Consider the following 18,286-nt stretch of genomic DNA (forward strand, 5'->3'; position numbering starts at 1 on the left):
GACAATCTGTCTGACCCTGATTTGGTTGCTAGAGTTTTTTTTTTTTTTTTAAAGCTTGCATGAGCCCAGTGACATTTTGGAGAACTATCTGGGTAGCATTTTTTTTAAAAAAAAATAATAAATAAAAATAAACCAGCCATCACTCAGCTGTTCTGATGACTTGTGGCAGGAAGGAAGTTGAAGGCCAGCGGAGATAAAACAAGAGACATATAGAAAGAACCGTTTTATTCCCTTCTACAACTGGGTAAAAACTCTCCATGGAATGCAATTATCTTCTCCCTGCCCCCCCCCCAGTAGTTTTTATTTTATGTTCTGTAGATTTCTCTTTTTCTCCAGATGTTCGCGTTCCTAAGAGACATTCCTGGTAGCTTCTAATTGTGTGACGGGTGTAAAAAAAATTGCAGAAAGTTAACAGATTGCGAAGAAAAGGGACAGAGAAGAGAAAATCGGAAATATAGGCTGCATAGAGGCCAGAACACATCTGGAATGGGGGGGGGAAATACATACCTCACTTTGTCCACCAACCTTTCCAAAAAATTTAAGAGCCATCCAGCATGCAGATGTTCTAAAAGATAGAAAAGGAATTATTTATTTTGGATGCAGGTAAGTGCAGGGCGCACACGGAGGCTCAGGAAGGGCAAAAAACGGGCCTACCAAAAGTTCGGAAAAGCCGGAAATGGGCTGTTTCCAGCTTGGGGAGGCCGTTTTCACCCTCCCGGGGACTCAAGAAAAGCCTCCGGAACCCGGGGAGGGCAAAAACGCCCCACCCACCATCGTGGGGCAGGAGGCCGATTAGGCCACACCCACCATGGCCACGCCCACCCAGCAACCAGGCAGAGATCCCCTTGCTAAAATTTCTGAAGCCCACCCGTGGTGAAAGGCCATTGCACACCACTGCTAAGACGTAATTTTTGTTTCTGCATTGTTGAACTGTGAGCATCTGTGAGATGAGAGTATCCGTCCTCTTCTTTCTCTCATTTGGAGGTTAGGGCACCAGGGTGGGCTGCGGGCACCCTGTCTAGATTTCGTTTGTCCACAACGAAATGCAGAGACATCACCCTGCCAACACAAGTGCGTATAGTCAAGGCGATGGTTTTCCCAGTTGCAATGTAGGGCTGTGAAAGTTGGACCATAAGGAAGGCTGAGCGCCAAAGAATGGAGGCCTTTGAACTCTGGTCCTGGAGAAGACTCCTGTGAGTCCCTTGGACTGGAAGGCGATCCAAACGGTCAGTCCTAGAGGAGATCAATCCCGACTGCTCTTTGGAAGGCCAGATCTTGAAGATGAAACTCAAATACTTTGGCCACCTAATGAGAAGGAAGGACTCCCTGGAGAGGAGCCTAATGCTGGGAATGATGGAGGGCAAAAGAAGAAGGGGACGGCAGAGAACGAGGTGGCTGGATGGAGTCACTGAAGCAGTCGGCATGAGCTTAAATGGACTCCAGAGGATGGTAGAGGACAGGAAGGCCTGGAGGAACATTGTCCATGGGGTCGCGATGAGTTGGACACGACTTCGCAACGTTGTTGTTAGTTAACAACAAATCATTAACCCAAAATCCTCTTTGTTGCTCTTCTCTGCACTCTTTCTAGAGTCTCAACATCTTTTTTACGTCGTGGCGACCAAAACTGGATGCAGCATTCCAAGTGTGGCCTTACCAAGGCATTACAAAGCTATTCCACTGGTTGATTGCTCTCACCGTTAAGAAATTTCTCCTTAGTTCTAGGTTGCTTCTCTCCATGGTTATCCCAAAAGTTCTTTCTTTCTTTCTTTCTTTCTTTCTTTCTTTCTTTCTTTCTTTCTTTCTTTCTTTCTTTCTTTCTTTCTTTCTTTCTTTCTTTCTTTCTTTCTTTCTTTCTTTCTTTCTTTCTTTCTTTCTTTCTTTCTGAGGTAACTGGACTTTCTGGTTTTTCTTTCAAGACGTTTCGTTTCTCATCCAAGAAGCTTCTTCCGCTCTGACTGGATGGTGGGGAATGGAAGGATTTATATTCCTTGCAGATAGCTGGACATTTGCATCCATTTAGAGAGTCATTGTTGTGGCCCGCCAGCTGCCAGCGGAGCTGGAGGCAGACTCGGACGATGAGGTTGGGGAGGTTGGGGAGAGGAACTTGAGCCAGTGCTGGAGTCTGGGGAAGGCTCTGATGGATGCTCTGCATCGGACGCAAAGATAGAGCCAGGGCCGTCCGACATTTTCCAGCCACCAGAGGGGCAGCTGCCTTTGGAGGCCGAGATGAGTGAGGAGGAAGAACAGCTGGGGCCTGTTCCAGATGCACGTATGCGCAGAGCAGTTAGGAGAGGTGAACAACGGAGGACAAGGAGTCAACTCGGGAAGCAAAGCACACGTGGATGCTGAATGGCCTCTCCCTGGCTGGGGAATAAATAGAAGGAAAGGGGAGTGGTGGTCGTAGGAGACAACCGTTCGTATTTCTGGAGATTTTGCTCATTGTGTTTTGTGCATCAAAGACTGCTTGCCGGAACTTAATTTGCAGCCTTTCGGTTGGGAGCTCATGGCCTGGCAATTATCACAAGGAACTGATAAGGTCTGTTGCTGAAGTTAACTCCTTGAAGGACCATTGCCTGGACTTTTCGGTGGGTGAATGCCATTAATTCACAAGAGGTAAATAAAGAGGGTTTTTTTGTGACCAGGAGTCTGTTTCTTGCTTCTGCTAAGGCTGGGCCACCTTGAGGTTTATCTGTGTCCTCGGGGTCACCAGAATGGTGCAAATGGGTGTGGAGTCTTCTTGGAACTGCTGAAAGGACTGTGTCCTTCCATTCCCCACCATCCAGTGAGAGCTGAAGAAGCTTCTTGGATGAGAAGCGAAACGTCTTCAAAGAAAAACCAGAAAGTCCAGTGGCCTCTTGAAATTAAAAAAAAAAAATAGCACTTTTGGGAAAACCATGACCTGTTTGACTGAGACTTCCCATAGTCACTTTCCTTGGTTAGTTTCCAACCATTGTTTCTTGTCTTGCCTGTTGGTGCTTTGGGAAATAGATTGACTCCCCCCCCTCCCTTCATCTTTGTAGGAGCCCCTCTAATATTGGAATTGTGCTATCAAATATTGAAATAGTGTTTTCAACTCCCAGAATTCCCCAGCCTGCATGCTGGTCCACATACCTTATAAAGCCACTCAGGTTGAGAACGCTTGTTCTGCCTCACAAGACTCCAGAATAAAAAAAAAACAAGGAATGTTACTTTTTTTCCTCTGATTTGCTTTGAACGTACCATCAAGGACTCCCCTTCCCGATTCCCACAATTGAACACTGTAGGAAAGTGAGCGGGTGCCACTCTGTCCCCCCCCTCCAGGAGCCCAAATTTGTAATGCTGGTTGTGATCTCCACCTTTTGTAGCCCTCTGCCAGTGAAAACGGAGCTCGGGAGTGCCTCCCAAGGCCCTCTCAAGTTTCGTTTTCAGCTGCGACAGCCTCCTGTAGCCCTCTGCCAGTGAAAACGAAGCTCAGGAGGGCTTCCTGTGGCCCTCTCAAGCTCTGTTTACAGCTGCAGTGGCCTCCTGCAGCCCTCTGCCAGCGAAAACGGAACAGAGGAGGGCCTCCCGCAGCCCTCTCAAGCTCCGTTTTCAGCTGCGATGGCCTCCTGCAGCCCTCTGCCACCAAAAACAGAGGTCAGGAGGGCCTCCTGTGGCCCTCTCAAGCTCCGTTTTTGGCTGCGACGGCCTCCTGCAGCCCTCTGCCAGCAAAAACGGAGCTCAGGAGGGCCTCCCGTGGTCCTCCCGAACTCTGTTTTCACTGGCAGAGGCACCGTGGGCCGGTCCTTTGCTGTTTCCAGAGTGGCCCCGTGGACCAGATCTAAGCACCTTGTGGGCCGGCTGATACCCCTGCCATAGACCCTCAAAAAGGCTGAAGTGGTCTCGGCAGTTTTTTTTTTTTTAAGCTGTGATCAAGAAAGCAAATGTCTGTAAGCAAAGTGTACGATTGGACAGAGAAGGGAATTCAGTTCAGCCCTCCAAAGGATGGACAGATCAGACTCGATCCCCGTTTGAAGACCTGTTCAAGTTTAGAGCATTCCGTTGATGGATTCCCATTGTTGATGCAGTTCAGGTCGCTCAATAAATCCATTTTTTAAAAAAATAATTCGGTCCTCACGTGGATCTAATCTGAAAAGTTGTTACGGGTGAAAAGAAAATAACTCTGTCGTAATTCAGTGATGACTTCAGTTTGAAAGCCCCCAAGATGATCGAACGGTTCGATCCGAATCAGCCACCCGATCTGGAAAAGGCGTTTTGCTTCAGGGGTTCCACACGCGAGGGGATCCCTAAAGTTTAAATTTTGCATTTTTTTTTGCACCTCTGTGCTTCTTCACACTTTGGGTTTTCGCTGATACGATTGTGAAAGAATCCATATCTCGTACAGCTTTATATAGAAAACACCCGTCTGGCTTCGCACTTCGACAAGACCGACCGGAAAAAACCAACCATGCAGGCCACTGATGTGATCTCTTCTTCTGGGCCTTTTGCAGACAGAAATCCACACGTGTCTTAGAACAGAATAACAGAGTTGGAAGGGACCTTGGAGGTCTTCTAGTCCAACCCCCTGCCCAGGCAGGAAACCCTACACTACTTCAGACAAATGGTTATCCAACATCTTCTTAAAAATTTCCAGCGTTGGGGCATTCATAATTTTTGCAAGCAAGTTGTTCCATTTATTAATTGTTCTAACGGTCAGGGAATTTTACTTGGAATTTTTACTTGGCTGTTCACCGCCCTGAGTCCTCAGGGAGAAGGGCGGTATACAAATTCAAAATAAAATAAAATAAAATAAAAAAATTCCTCCTTAGTTCTAGGTTGGTTCTCTCCTTGATCAGTTTTCATCTGTTGCTTCTTGTCCTGCCCTCAGGTGCTTTGGAGAATAGCTTGACTCCCTCTTCTTTGGGGCAGCCCCTGAGATATTAGAACACTGCTATCATGTCTCCCTTAGTCCTTCTCTTGATTAAACTAGACATACCCAGTTCCTGCAACCGTTCTTCATATGTTTTAGCCTCCAGTCCCCTAATCCTCTTGGTTGCTCTTCCCTGCACTCTTTCTAGAGTGTCTTCTTTAGCCGACATTGGTTCAACTACCTTTAGATAGGTGCCGAGAATGGATCTCTTCTCCTTGTGGAGATCCATAACCAAATCCTTGGATCCAGTGGTGGGTTTCACATTATGCTACTGCCGGTTTGGTGCACGCGTGCTCGCTTCGGGCGCACACGCACCTGGTTCACACGGGCGCCTTCCACGCATACGCCAGACCTCAAAAACGTACCTAAATAGGACGGCATAGCGCCTGGGCGGATGGCCGGGCCCACCCACGATTTCCGCTAACGGTTCGGGCGAAGCGATCCGAACCGGCTGAATCCCACTTCGGCTTGGATCAGATCTGCCAAAATGTGTTGTGATTTTGACTATATCAAAGACTTCTCTCTCCGTGGGATTCACGGTGGCGTCGCCAGCCAAAATAGCCAAGCCTTCCCTTAGAGCTCAGACTTGAATGTGGGCGAACAGATTGAGGTGGTAGATGAAAGATCAAAAGTTTGGGGCGGATGGTGTTATTTAAACAGCCAGATGGCATCGGAAAGGAATTAACAGAGGAAAAGAACGTACTGTATGTCCCTGTCAAATTCTGGCCTGGCTAATTTTCCTCATTTCCGCTTTCTTCTTTGCAACTCCCAACCTGGGAAATAAAAAATTAAAAAAAAATAAAAAAAAATAAAAACGGCCTGCATGAAAAACGTGCATGCATTTTTCTCGTGCATTTCTTTGTGGGTTTTGTTTTTTTTTTCCCCGATAGGCAAACATTTGTGTGGCCAACATTCCTCGTCCCGCTGCAATGCACCTTCTGTGTCTGATTTTTTTCCCCCCCTCGTGTGTAGTGTTTGCGTCGCAAATCAAGAGTTGAAAAGTTCTGGAAAAAGTTGGGGTTTTGGGTAGGCCACTGTGGGCTGCAGAGGTGAGATTCAGGCCACGTAGATTAGAAGAATCTTTCTCAACTTTTAAGGTGCGTGGACTTCAACTCCCAGAATTCCCCAGCCGGCATACCAGCTGGGGAATTCTGGGAATTGAAGTCCACAGATCATAAAACTTGCTAATGTCAAAATGCACTGGATTAGAAAACACACACAGACATATTTATATACCTCCCAATGGGAAATTCAGATGTGCCTCTTCTTTTTTACAAACTGACATTTAGGAGAAAACCAATCTTAATTCAAAGTTGCTTTTGTTTTTAAAGACTAGGATTTGGTCTCTTGTGTCTTTAATTGGATTAGTCGCACAGTTTAGCTTGTTTTTTTTTGTGTGGGGGGGGAATTGTTTTCGTTTTTTTTTAAAAAAATGTGGAAGAAATTAAAATATCTAGGTTGGTCCGTCCATGCTTGGGAGGAAAAACTTAGAAGGTAAGGCACAAACGCTGTATCCTGTTGCATAGGCAAATAAAATTAAAAATAACAGGCAGTCCTCAGTTTATGACCACAATTGGGCCCAAAATTTCCGTTTGCTAAGTGAGGCTTTCGTTAAGTGAGTTTTGCCCCATTTTATGACCTTGCGTGCCACAGTTGTTAAGTGAATCACTGCAGTTGTGAAGCTAGTAACCCAGTTGTTATGTGAATCCGGCTTGTCAGAAGTTCACAAAAGTGGACCCCGGGACATGGCAACCGTCATTAATACGAGTCATTGGCCAAGCGTCAGGATTTTGCTCACGGGGATTCTGCAACGGTCGTTAAGTGTGGAAAAACGGTCATCAGTCCCTTTTTTTCAGTACCGCCGTAACTTTAAACGGTCACTAAATGAACTGTTTTAAGTCAAGGACTACCTGTATAAGATAGTCCTCGACTTAACGGCCATAATTGAAACCTGAATTTGGGTCATAAATCAAGTCAGTTTTTAAGCGGGTCCCGTTTTACAATGACTTTTGCCACAGTCATCCAATGAAACCTATTTTGGCCAAGGGGCACGTTTTGTCCGAAATCAGAAGTACCACCATGCCGAAAGTCGGCAGTCAAAGGACTGTGGCTTGCTGCAAATGGACGCAAATGTGGGATTCCCACAATCGAGCACAGGGAGGAAGGCCATTTTAAACCTCGAAACTCGCCCGAGTTTTCTCTTCCGACGAAAAAATGCTTTTAAAAGTTAAAAAAAAAAGCCTCTGAGGATCGTGCGGCTCAGCTGGGATCATCAGAGGCTTTTCAAAGCATTTTTTTCTGCAACCTCTTGGCAAAAAAGGTGGTTAAAAAAATGCTTTGAAAAGTCTCTGACGATCCCAGCTGAGTTTCCAGATCGGCAGAAAGGCATTTTTTAAAAAGCCTCTCTGACGATGCCAGCTGAGTTGCCTGATCGCCAGAGGCTTTTCAAAGCATTAGAAAAAATGCCTTGAAAAGTTTTTTTTTAAAAAAAAGTTGGCCACACTCACCCAGTCACATTACCCCCCCCCTACCAAGCCACGCCCACAGAACCGGTAGTAACAAATTTTACATTTCACCCCTGATTTATCAGCAGTTTTTGGGCAGTTGCTAAAGGGCCAGTCATAAACCGAGGACCGCCTATAATGACGAGACTAATTTCAACAACAGGTGTAGTCCAGCCTGTGCCTTACCGTGCTAGCTTGCCATGTGCTGAACATTTTTATTATTTTTGGGGTTCGTTTGTTGCGTTATTTGTTTACATACGGTGCAAACTTCAGTCTAAAAGTGGTACAGGACAGTGGATGGTCAGGACTCTACCAGCCTTTCTGCTACACGTTAAGCACACGTGTACACATGTCACCAAGTCAGTGGCGTGCGAACAGCGTCTAATGGTGTTGTTCCACAATACAGATGTGCCAACCAATGTTGCATTTCATTGGGGACAATCTCCGGGAGGGGAGAGAAATGGTCTCGGACAGGGATAATAAGCCCGTAAAATGTTTTTTTTATTTTTAAAACCGCCAGATGAATCTTTAGTAGGGAGTGGGGGGTAAGATCACAGCTTGGGCAAGAAAAAAAAAGAAATGGTTTCAGTGCAAGCAAGATTTTTCTTTAAAAGCAAAAAAAACCCCACTTTGAGGGTAGAATCATGATACGAGTGTGTTCACCCTTCGTGCCCAACGTAAAGTTCAGGTATTGTGGGAAACCGAACATCTAACCCCTAATCAACGTGTTTGTAACAATCATGTGCCTTAAATTTTTTTCTTGTTGGGGGGGATTAGGGATGAGGTGAAGGGTAGGGGAGACCCCCTTAACCCTCAAGTGAAACCGACACTTGTCTTTCTGTAACCTTCCCAAGACCAATGTGGTAGTTTTAGGCTGGGGGTGTTAATGTCCCTTTTCGGCGTTGTTATTTGTACTGTTACAACAAACAGATTCAGTTTGGTTTGAAGACGAGAGGGAGCGGGGGATGGAGTTTGCTTTCACACAACCGATGTTTTAACGTAACCCGAATGTATTAATATTATTCTAGGAAATTTCCGTAACCCAGACGAGTAGAATGCTTGATGAAAACCAGGTGTGTAGGTTTAACAGTTTGGTGTGTTTTCAATAAATGATGCCTGGAACGAATGTGTCTCGTCTCCGTTCTTTTTGGCTTTCTCTGCAAAATCAAGAACTTGGCAGATAGAAATAGATAGATAGAGAGAGAGAGACAGAGAGATGATTGATAGAGAGATGATAGATAGATAGACGATAGATAGATCGATAGATGGATAGAATAGTTAGATATAAGTAAATAGGTAAATAGATATAGGAATTTAGATAGATGAGAGAGAGAGATGAGATGAGATGATAGATAGATGATAGATGATGATAGATAGATAGACGATGGATGATTGATAGATAGACGATAAATAGATCTATAGATGGATAGAAGAATAGTTAAATATAAGTAAATAGGTAAATATATACAGGAATTTAGATAGATGAGAGAGAGAGATGATAGATAGACGATAGATGATAGATGATGGATAGATGGATAGAAGAATAGTTAGATATAAGTAAATAGGTAAATAGATATAGGAATTTAGATAGATGAGAGATGATAGAGAGAGATGATAGATAGATGATATACAGATAGATAGATACATAGATTGATTGATAGATGAATATATCTAGACAGATAGATATAGGTAAATAGGTAAATAGATATAGGAATTTAGATGATAGATAGATAGATAGATAGATAGATAGATAGATAGATAGATAGATAGATAGATAGACAGATAGATAGGATCGGACAGATAATACGAATGAATGATAGGTAGATAGGTGGATGGATGGATGGATGGTAAAAAAGTAGAATGACTGATGGGGCAACAAATGGATGGGTAAATAGATATAAGAAAAAAGATACAAATGACTTCACCCTTCATCAAGACAAATGCAAACAATTTCAATAACTTATTACCTTCCTTGATACAATAACAAAGTCTCTCTTCTTTACATATTGTCAGGGTTCTTGTCAAAAAAAACAAATTCTTAAAATCTCCCATCATTCAATCCTATTCAGGAAAAGTCCATTAAGAGTTACCAGAAACAGCAACATATATATTTTAGCCTTAATCAAATAAATCTCTTTTATATTCCTTTACTTTTAACATAATCATTTATAACTTCCTCTAAAATATACATCAAAAAATACCTTCTCCTTTCTTTCCGAGTGTGCTAATACAGCCATGATGTTGCTACCATATACAAGGGGTGGAATTTAAGCATTCTCTTTTTTTCATTTTAATTTTCCCTTTTATGGCTCTCATCATCTTTTGGTTCGGAGCCTATCACGGTCTCAGCAGCTGGGAGGATGGAGGCGTATTGTACGGTCCATCGGATATTAGGTTGTGGTTGGTTCCGATATCCAGCTGAATCCAGTTTACTGCTTGTTTTTAAGTATAATTTATGGGAATCCCTCTATCAGCTTTACTGAGACAGGATACCAGGCCAGATAAATTAAATCTGATTTATTGTAAAGCTACATTAGCAGAATCTTGCAAGACTGAAATTACAATTCTTTTCTCACCCCACCCCCCTATACAACCCAAGAAACTAGAGAGGATTCTTTCTGGACTTCTTGTTCCTTCCATTATACAGCTGTGGGCTATGCAATCCCTTATCTGACAGTTCCTTAGGTGGTGTCTCTTGATCCAGTCTCCCAAGGCCTTCTCGGCATATCATTTACACCCTCTGATGTCTCTTAATACAAGCAAGCAGCTTCTGGTCTCCAGTTCCTCCTCTGTATTGGATGATATTTTATTGCAGGAGTGGTCTGTGGTTCAGTACAAAAAGGACTGAGATGATGTAAATTTTAAAACCAAGAAGGAAATGTGTCAGACCTGGAAGCCATCTCTTTTGTATTGGACCTTCAGGCCTGCCACATTTACTGCTGTGGGAAACTGGGAGGGGGGAATTGTATGGAGCCAGGGTGATATATAGTCATAATAACACTCCTTTCTCAGAGAGTCAAGGCCATCTTGCCCTGCACCTGGAGGGCTGGAACTGGGAGGCATCTCCAGTCGGCACGGTGTTTGGATTGGACCATGTGATGGACATGTGGGTGTTGGGCAGGGACTTGAACTTTCCTTTGGGTGGGGAAAAACCTGGAAGCTTTCAGATTCGGGTTTTCCCAGATGTGCCAATATGACACCTCTAATAAAAATGGAAGTTTGAGGAACTTCAAGCCTCAGAGTTTTCTTTCATTGGGGGTGTTACTTGGAACCCTGACAAAATGATTTGGAAATGTGATTTGTTCTGACTTGGTCTAAAACTGGTTTTTAAACTCTTGGGGTTAGAGCTTTGGCGAAAGCTGCTATTTTGTCCTGTTACTTTTTACCACTCTGATGCTTTCTCCCTGCCCCCCTCTTTCCATCCCTTATCATCTCTGAGGATAATTCAAATATAGTGTGGCTGTCCCTTTTGACTAATAGGTAAAGGTAAAGGTTCCCCTTGCACATATGTGCTAGTCGTTCCCTAGGGGGCAGTGCTCATCTCCGTTTCAAAGCCGAAGAGCCAGCACTGTCCGAAGACGTCTCCATGGTCATGTGGCTGGCATGACTCAACACCAAAGGCGCACGGAACGCTGTTCCCTTCCCACCAAAGGTGGTCCCTGTTTTTCTACTTGCATTTTTTTACATGCTTTCGAACTGCTAGGTTGGCAGAAGCTGGGACAAGTAACAAGAGCTCACCCCGTTCCGCGGCACTAAGGATTCGAACCGCTGAACTGCCGACCTTTCGATCGACAAGCTCAGCGTCTCAGCCACTGAGCCGCCGTGTCTCAGCCACTGAGCCGCCGCGTCTATTTGATTGATATTTCCTCTAAAATTGCTTTTCTTCTTTCGAACCATCTAAGGCAACTGGTAATCTGAAATGGGGACGCTGAATTCTTGGGTTTGAAGAAGGTGGCTCTAATTGTATAACGTGAGTTTGCAAAAAAGAAAAAGAAAAAATTGAAAAAGTGTTTTCCTTCTCCCAAGAGGTTGTTTTTAAAGAGAGAAAATCTGGGACTTGAAATTAAGATCTAATCCTTGTGGATTTTAAAAGCCTGCCGTAGGAGTCCTGCCATGCAATCAAATTACTGTTTGCAAACGCATTTGGGTATTTGACAATTTGGGGATTATTTTGTGGAATGCAAATTCCCTGCAATATTGTTTTAAAAAATACACTTGGAAGGTGGAATGATGACAGGACTGTGTTCACCGTGTCCAAATAAGATCACTTTATTGTAGGAAATCAATCTTAACATCTCACCCCCTAATCAATGTATTTGTAACAAGCAAGCTACAAGGTTTGCTGTGACTCAAGTTTTATTTCATATGGAATGTGCCATTTCTATTCTGACTATCAAAAATGGAGTCCCGAGTTTGGCCTTTTTACTCCTTATGTTTCTGAGCCACTGTGAATAAATCCCTACTTTTCTCTTAGAAGGTTCTGCTGGACTTTATTCGACCAAATTAAATATCTCCTAAATAAACGGTGGTGGAGGAAAAAAAACATCTGTGAGTAAATCCTAATCTCTTTTTTTTTTCCACGTTAGCTTAGTTGGTTAGACCAATTTAATTGCTCGGATCTGTCAATATTTCTCATTTAGTTAATTGGTCTTCATTAGGATTGTCAGGGTTATTTAAGGTCTGAATAAATGCATGTTCCCAATGAAGTTGGGAGAAGATTTAAACATTATGTGCTGGCAACTTTCTTCAAGGAAAGCGTTTCGGGATCGATAAAATTTGTCTCTGAAAATATCTGAGGCTTAAATTGGAGTTGTGGTCTATTCTGTACCACTTAAGCCTCTCTCTCTCTCTCTCTCTCTCTCTCTCTTTTTTTTTTTTTGCTATTTTCTTTTACTGTTTGTTAAATTTTGCCTCTCTAATTTATTTTGGGGAGGGAAAGTTGGATGCAAGGAAATTGGAAGAGAGCAGAAGCAGGCAAAGAGTAAAGATTTCCAATAATTTAGAGAAGCTACGGATAAAATGGAAATGCATTCATTTAAAAAGCGATGCTTTCTCAGTGTTTACAAGCAGTTCCTGGTAATGGTGGAGGAGGAAACTACCTTATTTTATGTATAAATCTGAAAAATTAGTTACAAAAGGAACCTTCTGTCATTTGTGGAGAATATATGTCGCTTTGAGGTGGATATAATAATTCTATTACTGAGCAATCATAGCTGAATCTCTCAAAAGGAAAGCATAACTGAAGTGATTCAGTTTTCCGATAAAAAATGGCCCTCCAGAACAGGTAGGATTACAATACCTAGAATGCACAGACTGAGTTGCAGTATGGAGTTCTTGGTGCTCTCTGAGCTTGGCTGTTTGCTTGCAGGACATTTCATTACCTGACTAGATAACATCATCAGTGTGAGGGAATGTTTATACCGTGTTTTCCCAAAAATAAGACATCCCCTGATAATAAGCCCAATCGGGCTTTTGAATGCATGCACTAAAATAAACCTCCCCCCGAAAATAAGCCCTCCCCAAAAATATTTAAACACATGTTCAGCCAGTCCCCGCCATTTCCTCTGGTTAGGGTTAGGGAGACAGAGCTGGAAATCAGGTAAGATGGCAAGAGGAGCCCCGTCTTTTTTTTTTTTTTTAATTTTGATTTATATGCCGCCCTTCTCCAGAGACTCAGGGCGGCTTACAATGCGTTAAGCAATAGCCTTCATACTTTTTTGTATATTTTTATACAAAGTCAGTTTATTGCCCCCACAATCTGGGTCCTCATTTAACCTACCTTAGAAAGGATGGAAGGCTGAGTCAACCTTGAGCCTGGTAAGATTCGAACCTGCAGAAATTGCAGGCAGCTGTGTTAATAACAGGGTGCATTAAACCACTGTACTACCAAGGCTCCTTGGTCTTGCTCTACATGCCCCAAAATAATAAGACCTCCCTGAAAATAAGGCCAACCGCTTATTTTGGGGTTCAGAAAATATAAGACAGGGTCTTATTTCCGGGAAATATGGTATATAGTACTTTGCCCTGTGATTTTTGGTCAGGGTATACTTTTCTCCTTGGTAACTTCCTTGAATAGAGTATTGCTTTCTGCTTGATTGTTTGTCTGGTGTTAATCCCTGCTTATCTGGGTATACGCTTTTTCTCATCCCTTTGCCAAGGGGAAAAATGAAGTTCCACCATACAAAAGAAGCACATTTATTACAAGACCAAGGAGACAGGATGTGGATTTTAGCCCCACATCTGCAAATGTTGGACTTATTATAGCACAGCATCACTGCTGCCATGGGTTCTTTTCTTTGAAGACATCACTTTAGCCTTTCCACAGATTGTCCTAGCAGCATTTGAAGAACACAGCAAAGGTGAAGATGACTTTTTCCTGTGTCCCACATTTTACTAAAAAAAAAAATCCCCAATTCTTGGCAAGGAAATAATTTGTCTGTCCCCTAGCCGCCAAACTCAGTATTTCTGGAAAAAAAATATATTTTTTTTAATCCTTCACCCTTAAGAGATCAAGCCAGCTGACTTCTCCTTTTGGGGTACCAGTGGGGTCCCAAACTTGGTGCCTTTTTAAAATCATGTCAAGCAGAGAAGAAGAAATAAAAGACAGCTCAAAACAGCATGAAAGCATAACGAAAGGGATTGTCAAAAGCAGTTTTCTGCAACTTTTAAGATGGGTGATCTTCAAAACTCCCAGAATTCCCCAGCCAGCTTTCATTGACTTCGACCCCCGATATGCTAGGTGTGGAAGTCCACCCATCTTTAAAGTTGATGAAATCGAGCAACTCTGGTAGAAGAAGTGGTTCTTGAGTTGACTTGGCTCTGGATACCTAAATCCTGGTCTACAACCAGCTCTGAAAGATTGCAGAAAGCTCCCATTGGCAAAAATCAAAACTAAAGCACTAAATCGCGTAGGATCGCATGTACATAGGTTGAATCCTAGTAAGTTCTCCCTCCCTGCCTCTCTCCCCACCCCTTATCCCATATATACAGCCTTTTCCATGGCATCTTCCACCTTCATATATTCCAGAAAGGTAGGGTAGCTGGTACATTCGTAGCGGCTGTTACTCCGAATGTATTTAATGAACTCTGGAGCTCCCGGATAGACGATGTTGTCAGCTAAAAGGATGGAGCCTTTGCGCAGGAGACCACATTCCTGGGAAGAGGAGAAAAAAAAGGGGGGGGGATTAGACTTCTCTAATTTCTAGGCTTCTAGACTTACCTTGAAGACGTTTTGCTTCTCATCCAAGAAACTTCTTCAGTTCAGGACTGGAGAAGTTTCTTCGATGAGAAGCAAAACGTCTTCAAGGAAAAATCAAGGAAGTCTGATTGCCTTTGGAAAAAGCTCCTTTGGGACCACCATGGATGACTGAGAATCTGTTGTGGCCCGCCAGCTGCCAGCAGAGCTGGCGGTAGACTCGGACGATGAGGTTGCGGGGGAGGAACTTGGGCCAGTGCTGGAGTCTGGGGAAGGCTCTGATCGATGCTCTGTGTGGGATGCAGAGATAGAGCCAGGGCCGTCCGACATTTCCCAGCCACCGGAGAGGCAGCTGCCTTTGGAGGCCGAGATGAGTGAGGAGGAAGAACAGCTGGGGCCTGTTCCAGACGCACGTATGCGCAGAGCAGTTAGGAGAGATGAACAACGGTGGACAAGGAGTCAACTCGGGAAGCAAAGCACACGTGGACGCTGAATGTCCCCTCCCTGGCTGGGGAATAAATAGAAGGAAAGGGGAGTGGTGGTCGTAGGAGACAACCGTTCGTATTTCTGGGAGATTTTGCTCATTGTGTTTCGTGCCACAAAGACTGCTTGCCGGAACTTAATTTGCAGCCTTTCATCTGGGAGCTCACGGCCTGGCAATTATCGCAAGGAACTGATAAGGTCTGTTACTGCAGTTAACTCCTTGAAGGACTCTTGCTTGGCCTTTTCGGTGGGTGAATGCCATTAATTCACAAGAGATAAATAAAGGGGGTGACCAGGAGTCTGTTTCTTGCTTCTGCTAAGGCTGGGCCAGAACAGAATTTATCCATAGACACTCTCTGAGCATGCTATTAGGGATTTTGATAACCATCTGAAAACTGAAGTCTAACAACTTTCTCAGCTGGGTAGCCTCCAAATGTTTGGATGACCTCCAGTTGTTTGGATTCCAATTCAAATAGAGTTCTCAGCGATGGTTATGCAGACTAGGGGATTCTGGAAGATGAAGTCACCATGGTTGAGAAACACTAACCGAGAATTTTGGATTATCAAATCATCAAGGAGATTATCTCCTTATCAAGGAGAAACCCAACCTAGAACTAAGGAGAAATTTCCTGTCAGTGAGAACAATTAATCAGTGGAACGGGGTTGCCTCCAGAAGTTCTGCCTGTTCCATCACTGGGGGTTTTCAAGTAGAGAGAGGGCAGCTATTTGTCTGCAATGATATAGGTTTCCTGCTTGAATAGAGGGTGGGATTAGAAGACCTCCAAAGTCCCTTCCAACTCTGTTCTTCCTTCCTTCCTTCCTTCCTTCCTTCCTTCCTTCCTTCCTTCCTTCCTTCCTTCCTCCCTTCCCTTCCCTTCCCTTCCTTCCAAAAAAGAAGGCTTTTAAGGAGAGATTAGACAACCATTTGTCTCATATGGTATAGAGTCTCCTGCTCAAGCAGGGGGTCGGACTAGAAGACCTCCAAGGTCCCTTCCAACTCTGTTCTTCCTTCCTTCCTTCCTTCCTTCCTTCCTTCCTTCCTTCCTTCCTTCCTTCCTTCCTTGGGTCAGACTAGAAGACCTCCAAGGTCCCTTCCAGCTCTCTTATTGTGTTATTAAAATGGATGAGGAAAAGGGAGAGTTTAGAAGCAAAACTCGAACCATCTCAAAAAAAAAAAATCCCTGGGCCTCAGTATAAGACTTATGCCCGAGAAGAAGAAAGCAGCAAGTTCTCAAAATCTCTAATAAGGTTGCAAAAATGCAAAAATGTGTTCATGGGGGGCAGGAAGAGAAACAGATGTCCAAACCCTCAAGATTTCCAAACAGAAAATTTAACTTACTTCAAGGAGAATAGTGTCTGGGGCGTATCTTTCTTTCCAATGGTCGAGAAAGACGAAATCCAGTGTTTCCACCTCATATTTCTTCTTCAGCTGAGGGATAATGTCCTGCGAATGGCCTTCAATGATGGTCACCTACAAGAAGGAGCAATGAACTGATTGGAAAACAGACTGACCCTAAAAAGCCCCTCTCCCCACCCCCCACCCCCAAGGATCCTTTGACTGGGATCTGTCCTCAATCTTTTGCTTCTTGATATGGTGGGAAATTAAATCTGGGTGCTATTCCCACAATTATTCCCAATGCCCAGACAGCGTTCTGGGAAATTAAAGTAGCTAATGATGAGGACTAGTGTTCTAGAGGCAAATACAAAAAAAAAAAAATACAAAAAATACAAAAAAAAATACAAAAAAAAGGCAAATACAAAATGAGGAGTCCTTGGTGCTTTCTGAGCTTGCAAATGTTTCACGACCCAACTAGGTAACATCATCAGTGCTAGAAGGGAGCGGAGAGGAGGAGGAAGAGGAGGACAGTAGGGCCATTGGTGTTCTCTGAGCTTGGTGGCTTTCTTGCAGACATTTCATGACCCAACTACCGTATTTTTCAGAGTATAAGACGCACCTTTTCCCCCCAAAAAAGAGGGTGAAAATCTGGGTGCGTCTTATACTCTGAATGTAGCCCCGCCTGGCTTCTCAAACGGAGGTTTCAGAGGTTGAAAAAAGCATCAGAAACAAGCTGCAGAAAAAAAGCCTCAGAAACAGAGCTTCAGAAAAAAAAGCCTCCAAACAGAGCTTCAGAAAAAAAGCCTCAGAAACAGAGTTTCAGAAAAAAAGCCTCAGAAACAGAGCTTCAGAAAAAAAGCCTCCAAACAGCTTCAGAAAAAAAAAAGCCTCAGAAACAGAGCTTCAGAAAAAAAGCCTCAGAAATAGAACTTAAGAGGCTTTTTTTCTGAAGCTCTGTTTTGGAGGCTTTCAGAGGCAGAAAAAAAAGCAAGGCACAGAGCTCACAACCAACGAACCAGTTGCTAAAATTCACGTCTGGGAACAGCTGGCTGGGGGTATTCGGGGAGGCCGATCCACCCGCCAATCAGTTTTTTTCTTATTTTCCTCCCCAAAAACTAAGGTGCGTCTTATACTCCGAAAAATACGGTAGGTAGCATCATCAGAGAGCACCAAGGAGCCCTCATTTCAACCCTCAGCTACAAATATTCTCCTTTACGAATACAAAATGGTTTCCAAAAGGCTTCAGCGGTGTTGCTTTGCAGCAGAACTGAAGAAGAGAATATAATAAGAACTTGGTGCTTTTATTATTATTATTATTATGGAGTGTTTGTCTTGCGGCTTGTGATTTATAAGTATTGGGCTCCTGCCGCTGTCTCAGAATGACTGTTGTTTTTGTCCAGTCCCTGGATTTGAATCAGTACTAAATAAACTGAGAAGCAAGGAGGAAGAAAATTAATTGGGCACGTCTACGGAGATTCTCAGTCCTCCAGGTCATGGTTGTCCCAAAGATGCTTTTTCAAGAGGCAATTCGACTTTGTTTTTCTTTGAAGACGTTTCGCTTCTCATCCAAGAAGCTTCTTCGGCTCTGACTGGATGTGGGGAACGGAAGGATTTATACTCCTTGCAGACAGCTGGTCATTTGCATCCTTTTAGAGGGTCGTTGAGGCCATCTGGAGGTTTTATCTGTGTCATGAAATAAATGCATGGCACAACATAGGAGAACAAGCCCAACAGGACATGATTTAGCAATCCATCTGCATTTAGAAGACTACTCTTTTGAAGACAGCAAAGTCCACCTTTTGGACAGAGAGCACTGCTGGTTTGAAAGAAGGGTCAAAGAGGCCATCGATGTCAAAATTGAACAGCCCTCTCTCAAGGGA

General features: G+C 43.6%; 1 protein-coding gene across 3 annotated transcripts in view; it reads right to left on the reverse strand.

Moving 5' to 3' along the window:
• Nucleotides 1–11,636: 11,636 nt before the first annotated feature.
• COMT (catechol-O-methyltransferase) overlaps nt 11,637–18,286 on the reverse strand; it is a 32,728-nt gene continuing 26,078 nt past the window's right edge. For all 3 annotated transcript variants that reach the window (XM_070950755.1, XM_070950753.1, XM_070950754.1), the window contains exons 4-5: nt 16,410–16,541; nt 11,637–14,545 (exon numbers count right to left, since the gene is read on the reverse strand). In XM_070950755.1, the coding sequence (XP_070806856.1) occupies nt 14,366–14,545; nt 16,410–16,541 (312 nt within the window). In that variant the 3' untranslated portion in view covers nt 11,637–14,365. The remainder of the gene's footprint in view (nt 14,546–16,409; nt 16,542–18,286) is intronic.

Source organism: Pituophis catenifer, unplaced genomic scaffold (assembly GCF_029215685.1).
Source record: "Pituophis catenifer annectens isolate HBS135680 unplaced genomic scaffold, rPitCat1.0.hap2 SCAF_10, whole genome shotgun sequence".
Lineage (NCBI taxonomy): Eukaryota > Metazoa > Chordata > Lepidosauria > Squamata > Colubridae > Pituophis > Pituophis catenifer.